At 45.1% G+C, this 18,442-nt stretch overlaps 1 protein-coding gene across 6 annotated transcripts in view; it reads left to right on the top strand.

Moving 5' to 3' along the window:
• Positions 1-1,096: 1,096 nt before the first annotated feature.
• dpp6b (dipeptidyl-peptidase 6b) overlaps positions 1,097-18,442 on the top strand; it is a 35,695-nt gene continuing 18,349 nt past the window's right edge. The window contains exon 1 of one of the 6 annotated variants that reach the window (XM_037276311.1): positions 1,097-1,466. In XM_037276311.1, the coding sequence (XP_037132206.1) occupies positions 1,410-1,466 (57 nt within the window). In that variant the 5' untranslated portion in view covers positions 1,097-1,409. Of the gene's footprint in view, positions 1,467-8,597; positions 9,116-15,487; positions 15,592-18,442 lie in introns of those variants that run through there. The other 5 variants (XM_037276306.1, XM_037276307.1, XM_037276308.1 and 2 more) reach the window with 5 other exon arrangements.

Raw genomic sequence — 18,442 nt, forward strand, 5'->3', positions numbered from 1 at the left:
AGAGAAGGCTACCACCTGGATTGCATGGCGAGAGAACATGCAAACTCCCCATAAGAGTCGAGTTTCAAACGCAAAACCACATCTGTGAGGCAGATGTTATCACCACTATTTCACTGTGCTAACCCACATAAGAAATCCATGGAAAATGTGTTTTTCACTTCTCCACAGACTTCAGATTTTGTCATAGCTGGACTTGAATCATTTCAATAATAATTCCAAGGCTCCCTAAATCTTCACTAGAGCAATATATATATATTTTTTTATCAGAAGAAAACTTTGTTCCATTTCCCCTCTCTAATTAGTTACAGAACTAATACAAAAAAGTCCCTCCTCTCCCATCATTAGCATTTGCTGTGCTTGGCTTCTTTGCTCCCTGTGGCTCTGCTACTGCATCCAGGTTTTACTGTGTGTCATTATGGCCCACTGCGGAGCCAGCAAGGTGACAGTTTCAAACCAGATCGCCGTAAAGCTTGAGAAAAGAAACTACAGTCCAGCTGTGTACACACATATAATAGTGCCAGTCTGGGCAAATCTGAATATTTGCTCTTCTTTGCCATCAAAGTAACAAAGGTGTTTCTGAGGGATTATCATGGTGTGAGGTGTGTTAAAGATCATTTTTCCTTCTGCTCTGAAAAAGATTAAGGCTGGCAATCTTGAATGTTAATATCTTTTCATTTGCAAAAAAAAACAATATTGCAAAATTTGAGATTCCCCCTCAATTGACCAGTCAGTAAAGGACCCGTTTTTGGCATGAAAAGGAACAGCGCTGAGGGCTCAGGTAACAACCAATCACAGCTTAGCTTGCGAACATCACATGACTAAACCCGGAAAACAGGTAAGTCCTAATTGGTACTTCGCTGTGCTCTGAGCAACTGTGATTTTCAGTCGACGCCAAGTCGCAAAATGCCTTTTTAAAGGTATTCATTGAATTATTAATTGAAAAATTAAATCGAAAATTAATCAAAAAGCAAAGAAGATCGACAAAATATGACTTTTAGCCTACTTTGCGGTGCTGTTGTAGCACCAGCGTCGGCTGCGTTTTGTTTTCAAGTAGAACTAAAGCCCCACAGAGCAATAGTGACTGTTTCCAACTCCCAAATTCAATGAAATTTCTCGAGCCAGTCTGCAGTGGTTCTACAAAAAGAGAGAGCGAGGGAGAGAGAGAGAGCAAGGGAGAGGAGGAACAGCAGCAGCAGCACGTTGAGAATCTGCAGAAGCGATATCGAGCGCTACAGGTGTGCAGCATTTCATCGAATCCCATTGCGGCGTTTACAACTTCGAAGGAGGCAGAAGCGCGTCCATTCAGCCAGCCCAAGTGAGTGTGATTGCAGAACGCGGAACCGTAACACTCCTACTGCGCTTGCACACAACGTTGCCTTTGCTTGTTCACTTCCACACCCCGCGGGAAGATGAACTCGTCTGCGGGTGCGAGCAACTACCGCCGGACGTCCATCAAGGGGGAAAAGGTAAGGTCTTGTTTTTTGTCACTCGTTAAAGCACAATAAATGTGCAAGTTGCTTCTCTCGTGTCATGTTGTCCTCATGTGGTAAGGCTGGATGAGTTTAGCTAGTTTCCTTGACATTTCTCCTCTGTCCTGGCTTTAACGTTTGGCCAAGATTCACAATAGAAGTTCTCCTCGTGTTATTGTACTCGTTGCAATACCTCGTGAGCATAAAATGAATCAAGTCAACGTGACCCTCTGACAAAACCATATTGTGGCCCACAATTTTATCAAAAGTGTCCAGTTTGTCTTTGTTGCCAGTCCAGGGTTCACCTTGTAGCCCTCGTGATGGATGACGAATGTCCATATAGAAAATGGATGGCTGGGTGAGGTGGAAAAATTAGTTCAAAATGCTTTGGAGCTTTGTGGATATCCAATTAAATGTATCGCTAATGAGCTATCCTTACATCTTTGTCCTAATTGATCAAGTTGTCACAAATGTTCCTTGTGTGCGTCTGCTCGATTGTGTAATGCCGATTTAAGATGAGCAGATTTCTCCCCTCAGTGGAAAAATATGAACTGCATTCTTTTCTTTCATGTCGTCACGGCCCAGTAATAGCACTCCCACAATGCCGCTTCCAAGAAAGACCCAAAGTTCACTTGAATTACTCAGACACGTCAATTGTTGGCTTCAACAAAGAGGGAAAAGAAAATGTGTCGCCGCATGAAGCTCTTCTCTTTGTTGAAGTTAAATCATCGCACGCCCGTCTGCATCCCCAGGGCACGTCGCCCTACAAATTGCTTTGACTTCATGCCTTCCTCCGAGATATCCTGAGTTCATACTCGGGTATGCGTAAAAAAAAAAATCCATCAATCAATTTTCTACCTCTTATCCTCACTCCTATGCGTAAGACTCTCCCGGCTGACTTTAATTTCACACCATTTGCTGTCATATGGCCAAGTAGAGTTCATTTGGGTGTTTTTTGGTCAGAAATGCCACCTCCTCTTGTTTAGTGCCTGTTTAGATGCATCCGATCGTTGTGTTATTTTGCCCTCTGCTGGAGGCTCGCAAACAGAGCCATTAGTCATCTGCGACACTGCAACCACAATGTTGGCTTTCAAATCGAGCTTATTAAAGTTGAGTCGAATTCACATAGGAATCAAATATGAAGGAGCTGGAAGCCTTTGTCCTTTTTAGAGGGCAAAAAGGAGGACATTTGGAGTGACAGACATGATTGTGCAAAGCTTCGCTTAGATGTTAGATGGTGAGCTGCTATGTTGCAGGCTTTGTTGCTTTTATAAGATGTTGCCGCCGCCTCTGCTGTAATGACGCCTTTCTTGATGCGTTGCTGTGGAAATGTTCCCCAAGTGGATTCTCTTCCCCGTCATCATACAAATGTGGCGCACATTTTGCAAACTAGACGAGATGTGGGAGTTTAACTTTTATTTTTGTCCCCCGGTAGCTCGTGCCCAGGAAGTCTGAGCCTAAAAGCGCCAGCGGGCTAAATACTTTGCAATCAAAAGATATTTTAAGCTGTTTTGTACAGCTTTAATGTTCTTTAAAAACATCAGAGGTTGCTGTCTTCTCACCTTTTTGTTGTATTTCCTCATCAGTTCAATTAGCCAATGGCGCATCGCTCAGCAAAGTTTCATGGATATTGGTGATGTCATTTTTGCAGCATCATTGATTAACACTGAGAACGATTCATTTGTTAAGGCACGTTGATTTATTCGGTGGCCTCGTGGTTACCTCGTGTTTGGATTTCATTTACCTCGATGCAAGCATCACGATAGGCTCATGTTGACAACCAAACATCTGAGTACGTATCTGTTAAAAGAAGCTAACCTCGGTAACGCTGTTAGCATGCTAATCCTCGCAAACCCGGTAACACCTTTTGGTTTTGTGATGTAAACAAACTGAATTGCGGTGCCCAAATTTAGAAGGACTGGATTTCAGGCAGATAACACAATATTCGTTTAATTCACACTCGGCGGGCGCTCACGCTCTCCAGCGGCGCAGCTATCGGTACACGAGCTAGTAAAACGACAGTGTTTCATGACGCCACTTGAAGCGAGCTAAAAAGTCAAAGTGAACAGATAAACTTTTGGACAACACAATTTGTATGCAGCCAGGATGGAAGAAAAGTCTTGGAAATACATTGTGTATTCATGTAGCAAGCTGTGTGTTTTTCACCACCCCGCCATTGAATGGCCTGTTTAAAATGTTTGTATTGCTGCTCGCCGTTCTCATTAGCGCCTGCAAAATGACTTTCAATTTCCTGATATGTGAACACCCGCCTACAAACCCACACTATATTCAATGCATGCGCGGCTTGATAGCATCTGTTTATTCTTGCCAATGAGCGTACTTAGAGCGATAAAGCTGCGGCACACAATAGCACATTGTTCACTCAAATGAAATTTGGACACACGGGAGGGTGAGCCCGCTCGGAAGGGACCGCCGTACCGCTGGAGACACGGGTCATTTGTCTGCGCTAACTGCCACTCTTGGCCTCTCTGGGGAGGCCTCTCCTGTAGATAGGAAGCATTTTTTTGAGCACCTCCGCAATGGGGAGGCGGGCGCGTCGCCGAGAATCCCCCTCCGGTCTGGCGGGCTTTGTCCGTAGCTGCCACCTGTGACACGTTAGCTGAAAGCGCCCCGCCTGCGCTAAACACAGCTACAGATAAAAGCCGTATCTCATGACTGCACGTAACGCCGCTTACGGCTATGACGGCTTTTTTTGATTTCTCAAACGTGTCTTGGACACGTTCGCTGCACCTTGGCCTCAAAGCGGAGCTGCTTCGGCGGGCCGAGACGCATACCAAGTGCAGCAAGGCGGGGGAACTTTGGCCCCTTCAGGGGAGATGTGCTGGCGGAGAACGCTTCGGGGCGTCGTTTCGGCAAGGGACGTGGCACTGCGGTTTGAAGGACAGGCTCAGAGCCGCAAGAAGGACACTGAAAGGTTTTAGTGGCACCGAGGGGGACAGAAAGTGGAGTCCGACAGTGGAACCAATGCACGTTTGAAACACTCGTCCCACTATGTGCATGTATTCATGATCGTCTCATGCATTATTCCAATTGTGGATTTTGATATCCCCTGAAAAATCATCTTTCATTTTTTAGTTCAGCTCGATTGCAAACAGAGCACGGTGTAACATGTAAAATTCAATCTTTTGACTTCGTTACGTTCGTACAAATAAGCATATTTGGCAGGGTCGTAAAAAATTGGTTGAATTTTTTTGCCAGTCACAAACTGTTCTGATTGGTTCTTGTCAGCTCCTCCCACAAAATCACTTCTTATTGATCTCACCTCTAGTAAACATAATTGTGTTGAATAATACAATCACAGTTGTATATGTGCCGTTGATGCTTTTTGAGCAACTCATTTTCATAACCTAATTTTTTTTTTGGGTGCCAAATCAGCAAGCGACAAATGGGGGAAATTAGAACACGATCAAGCCAAGAATCGCTGTAGATAAGTAGGGAACAAAATTCAAGGCTCATTGTGCATCATGACTTTCCCATCAGGCAGAAACGGCATGTGTGGCGATAGTGACCTTTTGTACTAATTACACTCGCTGACTTACTGTGAGCTATCGGCGCTCGTAATCACGCAAGTATATGTCAGGGTGGTAAATGTGACAAAAATCTCGTGTTGGTGGGCTTTGTTTAAAGGACCGCGGGGAAATGTCATGGCACAAAATCAGCTTGTTAATTGTACGGGCTGCCTGGCTGCCGTTACAAGCGTTACGTCTGGTTTCAACTCAAAGGCCTTTTTTTTTTTATTCCGCTTTTTACTTGCTGTAGAGCAATTAGTCTCGCCGATAGAAGCTTGTCTCCTGCGGAGCGCATGCAAAGATGAACTTTATTTTACCTTTGTGTCGCCACCCGATGAATTCATTTAAAGGACCCCAAAAAAATAAAGCAAACATTGGCCACTATTTCATAGTTCTGGATGTAAACTTAATGTCAGCACTAAAAGTACTATTCTAAGTTTGGAAGGGAAGACAGATGTGAAGCAGTCGTCCAAAACAGTGCCTGTCCAAATCCACAGGAAAGTAGAAATGCATCGCTTTTCCGATCAATGTTTGTTTCCAGCTCACATTTATCGTTTTGGACCGTAAACGCCCGTGTGTTCTACTCGCAAGTCTCTAATTGAGTTACCTCATCCAACGGAGTAAAGTCTTCATGAGAGCGTGTGAGCGAGCCTAGGGGGGGGGGCTTCGAGGCAGGGTGGGACCAAGGGCAAGGAAGAGGAGAGGTGTCAGAAGCACCCGAAGCGAGAAGAACCCCCCCCCACACACATTGCTACGTCTTGCATATAACGCCCCCCCTCATTCCTTTGCGGAGGTGCGCTGTGAGAGGAAGACACCTGCTTGTTTGGGACCCCTCCCCGAGGTCACCCCCCCTCCCTCACTAGAGCTGAAGTGAAAGTTCTCAACGTTGAAGTGTAGCAGACCATGTCCGTTTTCATCGCCACACAGCTGAATGTAGACATCAGCACCACCTCCAGACGGGTAAGGGCTACTTGAGCATGCATGGCACGTATTATTTTTGTGGGGGGGGGGTCGAGGGATTGATGTGGTGGGCCGTTGGGGCAGCTAGCTACTGGCTGTGCATGATAGCAAAAGAGGAAGAAGAAAGGAGTGCTGGCCACTGATTATGTCCTCTGCAGACCAATATTTTCACATTAGGTTCTTTTTTTTTCAACCCCTCCAATGAATTTCTTATGCTTCTGCCACATACGCCGCACAGAATTACTGATAACAATGTCAGACAAAACCAGAAATAGTTCCAAGTTATTTGCTGTAATTGTGATTTTTGTAGGGACAGTGCTGGAGGGCAATATTGGGAAAATATTTCTTGGCACACTTGGTTTATTGTGTCATCCTCCATATACCACAAACAAACATCTAAAACAGCAATTGATTTTTTTTTTTTTTCTAGGACCCTTTAATTTATAATCTTCACACCAATTAAACATAACTAACCCTTAATGCCATTTAAAAAAAAAAAGAAAGATTTTGACGGAAAAAACTGATAAATATTTTTTCGAGAAAAGAAATCCTTCACTTACAATAAATGAATATGAAATGACATCTGCCTTTTGTTTCCCAGCAAATCAGTACTTGTCGTGTGACTTGCAAGACCCCCTCAGGGTCCTCGCTCCTCAATTTGAGAAGCGCTCATCCAGAAGTTAGCTTTCTACTCTTTACTATCAGCAGTGTCATTTATGATCATTTTAAGGAGAGAACTATCTTCATTGCATTCCATGACTGTCCGCCTGATGGCAGCTCAAGGATGATTTAAAATGCAATGCATTGTTCACAACAGCAGATGTACGCGCACGTGCACGCGCACACGCAGGCGGCAAGATGATAAGTCATAAATAAAGAAGCATGTTGCTGCGCTTGGCATCCAGGGACATCATTAGTGTTCAACCGGTGTCGCTCAGCAAATGGTTGAAAATGTAATTATGGCTATAACCAAATGCAATCCATTTTCTTATCGAGCGGGGTGATGTTGGGAGGAAATGAGGTATTACTGCAACCTCTCCAAACGTTTGATGGACTGGTCTTGTTTTTTTTACCTTACCCACCCCTTCTGCCCAATTCATTGGTGTCAGTTGGTGTGTATGTGTGTGAAGCAAGCTGATGGGAGCAACTTGAGGTGTTTGCAAACCCACATTTGGGTGCTTGTCTAAGTGCGTCGTACTTTTAGCCATGCGTTATCCGACCACAGTTTGCGCAATAACGATGAAATGGGCTAAAATTGTCATTCCAGTGGAGCTGTTGAGATATTTCTGTTCACAAGTTTTTCAAGCAAGCAAACTTCTTCCGTGTCATCCGTCGTCGAGGGAAGTGATTTCCCTCCGGAGCTTCTTGTGTACAACAACATCTGTGCCTCTTCAGCTCACTAAATTGTCTCGTCGCTCGGTTGCTAGCGTGCCAATCGCTAAAGTAAATCAGGTTGTCGCAGTGTGTCGGAAAAAGTTTTTACCTTGGAACTTTTTACTTTGGAGCTGTCGTTTGGGTTTTATAAAGAATCTCAAATTGTGGGCGCAAGCATCATTAGTGAGTGACAGTGGGCGGGGCTAGATACATGTCACCAATGGCTCATTCTTTATTTCTTGAGGGAACCCACTTGGGTTGTCTGTCCCCACACTGCTTCCTATACCTCCATTCGAGATGTGAGTGCGTCACATTTAAAGGGAATGAGAGGAGCCGCTTTGATTGGTGACAAATGCAGTCGTTGTGTTCACGCCCATGATGGCGCAAACCGCCCTTTTTAAATGCGCTGGCTCGTAAAGTTGAACGTCTGTGCCACCATCTATCTGCGATGCTTCCATGGGTACTTCAACGGTATTTCCCGAGGGCGTGCCGACCCAGGAAAATCATTTTTTAAGAGGCGAGACAGATGACGACGGGGACCCATAAGAGCCTTTGTGGGAGAGCAATCCAGAAAATGATATGTCCAACTTTTGAAAGAATCTTCCAACTTTTGCACACCGTCTTTATGACAGATGAATGAGGATGGTGAGCAGCGAGACTCAGCAGGAGGTTCTGCGAGACATTACAATATATCCCAGCTTTGAACCACCACGGCTCCTGTGAAAATGACCCATTTTGCACAGATGCATCGAGATAGCTCCAACGCGTGCTCGGCAGAACGACACATTTGAAGTTGTAGTCCTCGTCGGAATTGGAGCTGCTCCGCCAGCCGTGAAATCATTTGCAATGGAGTGTGTGAGATACGTTCGCTCGCGGACTCCAAATGACTTCAGCCGGGAGACACGAGATGGAAAAGTGCAGATGTTCAGAGAGGAAGAGATCATCTCGATAAGCGTGAGCTCCAGTTTGTGCCGACAAAGCGTTTCCCCACACTTTCCAGCCTTTGTACAAATGAAGATCTTAATGGATGGAAGTGTGGGGAGCGTGTCCTAAAGCAAAGTGCCACAGAGAGGCACTCAAGTTCCGTTTGGGACCACGCAACCAAATCATTGGGCGACAGTATAATACCAGCATGAAACAAAATGCAATCAATGATTATTTTTTTAAACGAAGGTGATTTGAGGGAAGGAGCTCTGCGTGGTCGCTGCTTCATTGCGGACCACTTGACACGCATCACGCGTGAGGCAGAGTGCATGTGCTGCCTCTGTGCGCGCGTCCTTGCGTGAGCTCGACATCTTCATTGTGATGACCACGGAGAAATCGTTGACGTGATTGCAAAGTGGGCGCCTCTTGCCTGCCTGCCTGGCAAATGACAGCGTGGACGCGGAAGGGGAGGGGAGGGGAGAAAAGCAACGTGGTGTGCATGCAGACGAGGACGCGGACGCGCAGCCTCTTGGACAAAAGCTGAAGAGAAGAGCCGTGCAGAGATTGCACGCACACAACGGTGCCGCGGGAATCGAGCGCTCTGTTGATGCTTGTGCCCTCGCTCGCATCATGGCTTCCTTGTACCAGAGATTCTCCGGCAAGATCAACACCGCCAATTCCTTCCCGCAGCCACCCGAGGCCAGCCGCCTGCTCGGCGCCCAGCCGGTGGACGAGGAGAGCAAGACCCCCGGGACCCAGCCCCCGCTGGATGCGAGGCTGCTGCATATCCAGTGCCGCAGGAAATGCACGCGGGACGACGAGGATGTAAGATTGGATGGAACTTACAAGTCGGGCTCTGTGAGTGAGCGAGCGTACTTCAGACTCGCGTTGCAGGCTATTTATTCTTGCTCTTGAGAATTTGCGAGTTTTCATTCTATTTTTTTCTTCACGACTTTTGAGTGATAGTGTTTGCAGAGATGCATGCTGACAGTTTGGGCAGGCTGCTTGCAGGCAGCTTTTCCCTCCCTCTCTGGGGCGATTGCAGTTGAAAAGCCACGATGCAGCAATGCAACACATGGCTGTGCTTAATTGAACTTGTTCTTTTGCCAAATGTGTGTGTGTGGCGGCATAAAGACAAGTAGTCTAATTTTCGCACATCTGCTTCACAGCCAAATGTTCTGGGTTCGAATCGATGCTTCTCTCCTGGCTTTTTCCCTCCCACGAATTGAAATGGTGATTTTGAATTGTGAATGCTTGTTTTTCCCCCGGAACAATTCAAGCACAACATTTTAGTGTAAAAGTTTTTTATTATACAAACCATCTTGGCATGGATTAGTGGATGGATATACTGTATAGTTGTTTTATTAAAAAACAATATTACCTTCATTGGATGTCAGGTTAAATGTTTTGGAGCTTTAAGTGAGAGTTCCTCTGCGTTTTTTTTTTTCTTCTTCCAAAATCCCCATCGGCCCCACCTTAAATGGTGTTGTGCTAAGATTTAGGTCACGTCACAGCTTAGCTTCCACGGGGTGTATTTGAACCTGGATAAGACAACACTGTTCTCTATTTCTGTTTCAAGGCAACAAAGGGTTAACTAAGTCTGCTTCCTTTGGCAGTATGACAGCTTTGCATAGTTAATGCCTTTTGCTGGCATGCTTTAATTCATTAGCAGCAATGAGCAAACACAGTCACACTGACCTGCATGTGTTAGATGACTAATTCATTTGTTCCAAGTGGTCCGTGAAAGAGAAGCAGCAGCAGCGCAGGCTTATAAATCTCCATCCGTGACCTGACCCACAAGACGATAAATGGACTGTAATGATTTCAAAATCCTGCCTGCTGATGTGATGTTGCATCATTGTGAAAAATTGAAAATATCTTCTCCACTTCCGAATGCGAGCTCAGTGTTGTGAACTTGAGTCTTTCTGTGAGCATCCTGCTTGCAGATGATTATTGTGCTAATCTGATTTTGTAGTCTCACCCCTGCATTTTATAAGCATCTTCTCCTGCTTGAATGGAAAGAAACAAATCCAAGCAAGTAGTGGCTTTGATTCCTTGGCACCAACAGGTTGCATCAAGATCGTGGAAAGAGCTCTTGATGGGCCGGGCTCCTTGGCCGTTCTCCTGATTCATCCACAAAATGGCCGCCAAGGCGCAGATATTCCTCTGCATTATTGATGTCTGGCAGCGAGCCGGTGCTGGCCGTCAACACCGCGTCGCTCGGCTTCCTGCAGCGCCTATTTAATGAGGCGCGTCGTTGCAAAGAAATCCCAACAATTGACCTCAGTGTTGGTTGCGCTGTTTGGCGATGCCGCGTTAACCTTGAGTTCACCTTTGCCCCCTAAATGGAGTAGTGCTAGAGCATGAAATTGCTTGAACCCACTCGGTGACCCATCAAAACCCAGATCGCATCCTGTGCTCAAAGTTTGCTGTTGTTGTTGTTGTTGTTTTGCTGAGCCTGAATTGAACACCTGCATGTTTTTCAACCTGCTTTTAGGTCTTTGTGTTGCAGCATTTATTGATTAAGTGTGCGCTGCGTGTTGGGCAGCTGATTGGCGTCACAGAGCCGGGGGGGGGGGGGCTCAGCGGCAGTTCTTTTCACTTTTCTCTTTCCCCGAAAATAGCAGCCTGCATGTGATTGATTGTTGTGTGCAGAAAGGTGGAACATGGTGACATTTAAATAGCGGGGATGCGACAGGGCTGTGCTCCACACTTACAAACATTTCAGTTGCTGTTTTTTTAACACATTGATGGCATGTGACGTATGTTTTTGGACAATTTAAAACAGTTCCAAGGTGGCTTCATAGAATAACTTCCACGTCCTTCCATCAAAGTACACACGGAAGGGGGAAAGCATTAGCGCACAATTAACATTCATTGATCACATTGTGGTCCAAGTCGAAGGCTTTTGCACCGCAGGTATGTTACCATGACGACTGGGCATGTGATGAGGCAAAGGTTGCTCAGTGTTGCTAAGGTAAAAAAAAATAAAATAAAATTTATGACAGCGACTAGTAGACTTAAACTTAAATTTAAAGATAAACCAAAGTATCCAATCTATTTAAACAACTTGTTTATTTACTATAGTCGGCCATCGCTATTTGTGAGCGATTGGGATCGGCCTGGCACACAAATGACCAAAATTTGCGTTTCATTGAGAGAGAGAAAAAAAAAAATTAAATCCTATAAAACATCCCCCAAAGGCTGATAAATATTCTATACGTGTGTGACCAGACACTATTAAATCAACAACTCAGTCATGTCTGGCATCTAGTGGTGAATGGGGATATTACAACTACAGTATCTCTCCAAAGCAGTGACAGCAGAAGCGTATTTGGGTGTATGATAGCTCAGCTGTCAGGAAGGATAACTTCATCCCTCCAGGCCTCTCTTAAGGCTCCTAATTGTGATTTCAGATATCCTGCAAGTGTGACGAGGTGCCGTCTTTTCCTAGACTAGAGCAAGATCCGAGAAGGCGAATTTACGCGGCTTTTCATCTGGCAGCCAAATAGTTTGTTGCGCTCTTAACGTCTTTCTGGTTATCTTCTCATGGCCGGAAGCCATCAACTGCCATCCTCCAATTGAACTTTGCTTAGATTTCACGCTGCTTGCTACCTTTTACTGTCAAATCCCGCGGCTGCTCAATGTCTCCGCCTGTGAGGATTTGGGAGTTGAGACGGAACAAATCAAGCATTCCGTGTCTTCAGGTGGCACATTACATGCGCGTTGGCCTCGATAAAAACAACAACTACAAAAGATCAAGCCCGATGCTTGTTGAGAAGAGCTCGACAACGTGCTGGGTGATGTCTCCCCTGGCGCCTGTTTGTGCTCTGGAGAGTGTCGTCGTTGGTTGGATTACAAATCGTGCGGCTCAAGGGGGCGTCGGAATCGAACGATTCCACTCTGCCGGGATGTAAATTCAAAGTGAGCGTGAGGTGGGAATTTTGGCACAATTGACGGAAATAAATCCGTTTTTTCTTATCCCCCAAATTGCTGGCTTTGCAATTTGAAAATTGCATTCTCCTGGAATTGAATTTGATGAATTGCTCAAGCCTTGACCAGGCTACGCCCGCTGTGCGCCGGAGCCAACGGGCTTGCTGACATTTGTTTTGGCTGAAAGGGAGGCGAACGGCACTATCTTCACATTTGAAAGCAGTGCGGAAAATGACTTGAATTGAAAATCCGGCCCACCGCTGTTAGCAGGAGATGAACATCTATTAAGGGGCTTAAAAGGACATCCAAGTTGGTCGGTGACAAGCCCCGCCCCTTATGTTCCTCCACGTTGCCATGGCTGCAAAGGTGCGGGGAGCGAGGCTGAGAGATGGCAACACACACACACTCACAAGGACACACAAAACAACACACATAGACACACCCCGGTAGTTGTGGCTGCCATCTGGAGATGACGTAAGGCTGGCGTTGCAGGCTGCCTGCCGTCCACCCAGCCTGACGGCATATTTCCAAGACAAATGATCAATCCGACGGCTGGTGACAGCGCCTGTGTGTCAAGGTGGACAGAATGAGTCGCTATCGATCCGCCTCCCTTCCTCCGTTCCCGCGGGGCATAGCAACAGGTCACCCAGGCCCCCTGCCATTAATGCTAAACCACGTTTTTCAGCGCTGTCACTTGTGTCAGCAGTGGTGTCTGCCTCCTGCTCGCTTCCTGTATGATCCCCCATGACAGTGAATATTAATCAGAGCTGAAAATAAAGCATACTGAAGTTCATCCGAAGGTGTCATTTGACATCATCTTCACATCCATGCAATCTGTATTGTGCTGAATTATTCATGTAGTAAAAAAATAAATAAAAAGGTATTCTTGTTTGACAAGAATTTGTGATTACATCCTGAAATTGCCCATCACAGGAGATTCAATTATTTACTAGCTGTAAGATGCTTTGTTTTTAAACCAAGTATATTATTATTATTATTATTATTGCAGTCCTCTGAGATATCCTTGCACAGCTCCCCAAGGAAAAAAAAAACTCCTAACTCTGCCATCTCTTCAAAAAACATGATGCAATTTTAAAAACGTGCACAGTAACCAATTGACCAATTGAATCCATGATGGGTTTTTTTTTTTTTTACAATGGAGTCCTTTTTTTTTTTTTTTTTTTTTTTGCTAAGGCGAGCAAGCATCTGCTGTTATGACTGCCTCACCCAGAGGGCAACATCCTCATTCGCTGATTGCCGATTACAATTACTCTTCCCTCTTTTGGGTGAAGAATAAGTAATATTGCGTTGTTCGAGGCCGTCACGTTGTTTCTTGATGCACATTTCAGCAACCGGATGCCAAATCGACTTCTGAGAAGAGAATTTTTTTGTTTTTGAGGAAATGCGCTCAAGCATTCCCTTTGCTGCCTCTGCTTAAAATGGAATTCTCATCTTTTATTCCCTTGAAGGCGTAAACATTGTGTTTAAAAGAACATTCCTTCCTTCCTCCTCAAAGACAGCTATCTGGAGAATAATTATTAATAATGAAAGTGGAACTTTAAAGCCGGTGCAGGGGAATTTTTTTGTCAGCAAGAATTAGAGCGGCAGAAGCCAACAGCCGTTCCTCCCGAGTCCTCTCGCTGTCTTTTTCTTGGCTGAGATCAGGCACCACTAATCTGTTGTGTCACACGGGCGCATTTTCTTATCGACTCCGCCATGATCCAGCGGCGACACGGCTCTGACGCACACAAAAAAAGAAAATACAGAAACACGCGCACACACTTGAAGTGGACAAGGTCGTCTTAAATTCCTTGGGGATGCAACGGTTCGTTTAGTCAAAGTGTGAGGGAGCATATGATGAATGTTTATCAGCGAAGAAGCTTTGTAGAATGTAGGTTTTATTTTGCGCACCCCAAAAAAAAAAAAGAAATAGTCGGTCATAACAAAGAAGCTTTTTAAAAGTGAAAACCATGTTGGATGCACACCTGCTGCTATTTGTTTACTTTTTCTTCTCGTTCGTCACGACTCAGTTTGCACCCTCCTGTGCGCTCCTGGCACATCATCGTCATCATTTCCAGGCTCAATGAGAATTCCGTGTGAGACTCCGGAAGATTGCTTTTCCCTGAGCCGAGAGTGAATGGCTGGCGCAAGATGAAGTCGAGCGTGTGGCGCTCACATCGATGTTGGGAGTTGATCATCATCATTCTTGGGTGGAGAAACTTACGGAGGGAGGTGCAGTGTGGGGGGGGTCGCACGATTGAGCGAGCGACTTCTCCGGAGCTGGCAGCTTGTCAAAGCATTCCCCTCGATAAAGCTCAATCCCGGTGATTGATGTTCATGGGCGACACGTGTTGCTGGCTGCATCATTAGAACGGAGATTTAGTTTGATGCCACTTTGCCGGAATGCCTCCGACAAAGTTAGCCTCGCTGGATTCCATTTTGACGCTGACCCGGAAGAATGACGCTTTAGCTGCTTATTCGTTAAGTCGGTCCACAGCTGTCGGCGGCTGACCTTTGTGTGTTATGCAATCCCGGCCTGCCTGCCGGCGAGGCCTGAACGCTAGCCGACGTCGATTTCCAACCGAGAACTGTTTCCTAAAATTCTCTTCATTTTTCAAACGCGCAATAGAAAATCCACGGATGGATTTTTGTCAGTCCAAGGCTGCATTCGAATGAGGTACCCCTGTAATTAGAATGCAACTTGGGTAATTGGAATTCTATACGCTAGCCTTATCTCCAAATAGATTATTTCCTCTAATGGGTGCCCCAATTAGTCGCAAGGTGTTTCATCCACTTAGGACAAATTAAGCCGAGCTTTTCTTATCGGGGGGGATGGGGGGGGTTAACTCCTTGGCTCACCAAAACTGAAGCACATCAAACAGTTTGTGCAGTCTTGCCACATATTCCTTCAAACACCAATATGGTGGCATTAAATATGAATTGATCCTACGGAGGCCCAATTGGGACCATCAGAGTGCTGATGTGCAAATCTCTTGTGACTGAGCAAGACTGTGCCACTTGACCTTTGACTCGCTCGGCCCAACGTCTGACTCGACTGGACTGGCTTGGAGATCAGGAGTAGTCTTGTCTGTAGCCTGTTTTTAAATGAGCCCAACCTCATGTCTGTTTCCATCACTCCGATCCGATAATGTGTATCGTTAATTCCAAAGAAGCGATGACGGAGATTATTCTCACTCAGGGCTGAGGTGTCATTTTTTTTTTTTACCACCAGGTCGTTATTCTTCATCGCTTTCTCTCTCTCTCACTCACTCTCTCGCTCGCTCACACTTTGCATCCTCATCACTCGTCCACTCGCTCTCCGTCTTGTTGCGACGCTCTCACTCAGCCACTCCGGCAAAATGAACGGCCGAAAATTGTCCCGAGTGGAGAAAATATGGAAGGTGAGTGCTTGAATGACTTGTTTTCAACTCCATCCCGCGTGTTGCATCTCGAGTGACCCATTGTCGAGCTGTTTTCAACACTTGAGGACCCCCTGTTTCCCCCCCCCCCCCCACGTCGTTCGTTCGTTTTGAAGTAGTGACAAAATTATAAGCACTTGAGTTAACAATTGTTGTGTGATAGACTTGTAAAAATCATTGTCCGTCATTGTGACAAATATAGTCCAGAGTAACTGCGTGTGATTAAATATCATTAGACTTTTATAGCGGCTGTTTCTCACTCAATATCTTTGAGTTGTTGCTGTGCGCCTGAATGGAAAGTATCTTTTATGAACGTTTTCTCCTCATTACCTTACTTGACTCGTGCGGTAAGATGAGGCAAAAACACGGATGGACTGACTGCGCAGGGAAAAAAAAACACCTTAATGGACTTTACTTGAAGTCTGTGGTTAAGCACTGTCTGCACTGTAGTGCACAGAGTGCCTCAGCATTCCTGTCGTGCATTGTTAGCTTTTTTAGATGGATGCATATTTAATAAGCCCCGCCCTCGTCGAAAAGTGATCGAATGAACCGAGTGTTCTTCGGGCCATCGGTACGAAAATTCATTTGAAAGTCTTTTTAACAAACAACACGAGGGCTCCGCTCGTTGACCGCATTTTCATTAAGTGCATGAAAAAAAGACTTCCTGCAATTCTGCAGAGTACAATTTAAGTAAAAAGTTTTTTTTGTAGCCAGATAGAAATCACGCGGAGGACATGAAATTTTGCATTTTGTCTGTCAATCTCAGCCCATACTCCTGCACAGGTTGCCGCCGTATCTAAAACCCAAACATTCTTATCAGCAGAGGTGGGCGGGCGGGCGGTGTTGCAGTAAGTGGATTAGGCCAGAAGATAGCCAGCACTATCAGACTTGTGCGCTGTCAGCGCCGCGTCAGTCTCGCAGGAGATGCCGATGCAGTTTTGTAAGCCGCATGTCAAAGCCAATGCATATTTCATGCTTCGCTCCCTGCGCCGCCGTGTGGACCCGACCAACTCAGAGATTAGTATCAGCGGAAACTGATCAAAGCTTCTTTGATTCTTTCTATATTTTCCTTCAAAGTCACATACAACTTAGTTGGGTAGCGAAAATATGAGTCACTGAAATGATTAATAATTGCTAACGACAAAGCACGACATGAAGCTCATCTACCTGCTTCAACAAAGTTCCTTGGCACCATGACGCCACAAGAGGGCGCTCCACTAATATTGATGCGAATGATTTCTATGAATAAATAAATAAGTACCGTATTTTCCGGACTATAAGGCGCACCAGACTATAAGGCGCACCTTCAATGAATAGCCCATTTTAAAACTTAGTCCTTATATAAGGCGCACCGGACTATAAGGCGCACCATTAATGCATCATGTCAGATTTTTAATCCAAATCAAATCATTCTCCATTTTATCTTTTTTTAGTTCAACTTCAGATGCAACAAATTACTTTATAATCACAAAATAATGACCCATAGTCTTTTTGATTCATGATTCATAGTCTTCAGTGGGCCACTTATGATTAATTTCATGACACAATGCTTTGGGCCAGTTTAAATTTAGGAATTTGGTCCATATATAAGTTTATATATGTTTTTAGGTGCGCCTTATAGTCCGGAAAATACGGTAAGTAAGTGAATCCAGAAGTAGCCAGTTGCAAATATGTGCATTCCGTTTGCATCATAATGAGCCCGGCTACCAAAATGCACGTTGGGTGCTTTCACATTGTTTTTAGCTTCGCGGCTTGAAAATCAATTCCATTTGGCGACCGCATACAACACGCAGTCCTTATTGTTGAGTCGTTTGAGTGCGGCCGTATACGTCGCGCGTATTGAACGCTTATGATGAGAGCGAGCGAGTGAGCAGTAGTAATTAAAGACGCTCTCGGCGCCGAGGCCTCCGTCGGCTGCGCGAGTCCTTGGAGATGAGGAGTCGCTTGATGACGGAAATCTTTTCAGTCCCAGCTGAACGGAGCAGCGTCGGTTCATATCCTTTTCCAGGCATTTTCTTTTCATCACGCCCTGGTGGCTTTCAGAGGAATAGAATAGTCCTGAATTATTAATTATCCTAACCTTGAATGTAATTAATGATCCCGTCCTGCTAATGTAATATATTGTAGTTTGCTATTAATTGCGTCTTCAATGGCGGATATGAAATACATATCGAGACCTCTTTTATTCCCTCGTATAAAGCTTCTAATGCAGTAGATGGATCTGCAAATGGGTGAATGTGCAGTATGCTGACTAAGGGCAGCTCTGTGTTTTTTAAGACCGCGTTTGTGCTTCACCTAATGAGCAACTTTACTGCCTTATCATTGATTTTATGTTCCATCTGCGGGGCTTTATTTCCTGACTGATAGCCAGCCCGCCGCAATCAAGGGAGACAATTTAATGGAAGCATCCAACAAGAGATATTCTGTTGCATTTGTGACAAAGGGAAGGGTGAATTATCACATCAAACGTCTGGCAAGTTTGTTTACGCAGGATTAAATATATCACTTTGCTCACTTTAAAGCACATTAAAGCCAAAGTAATACTTTGTCTTTCGCAAGGCAGGATTTTAAATCTTGGAGAGCAGACGAGTCCGACTAAAACTACATTTTGAAATTGAAAAAACTGTTGGAGATATATCAGATTCTGACAGTAAGTGGTATGCAATACCCGTCCGTGTTGCTGAGGAGGACTGACTGCATGTCAGACTTGATTTGCCTTAAGTATCGGTGATTGTTATCAGCCGTTTCCACGAGTTTCGATACTGCAAATAAGGCGGTTAGCCGCGGTTTCGCTTTTCGCCCAACCGAGACACATTTTGACTTTCAAGTACAC

This window comes from Syngnathus acus, chromosome 17 (genome assembly GCF_901709675.1).
Source record: "Syngnathus acus chromosome 17, fSynAcu1.2, whole genome shotgun sequence".
In the NCBI taxonomy this organism is placed as follows: domain Eukaryota; kingdom Metazoa; phylum Chordata; class Actinopteri; order Syngnathiformes; family Syngnathidae; genus Syngnathus; species Syngnathus acus.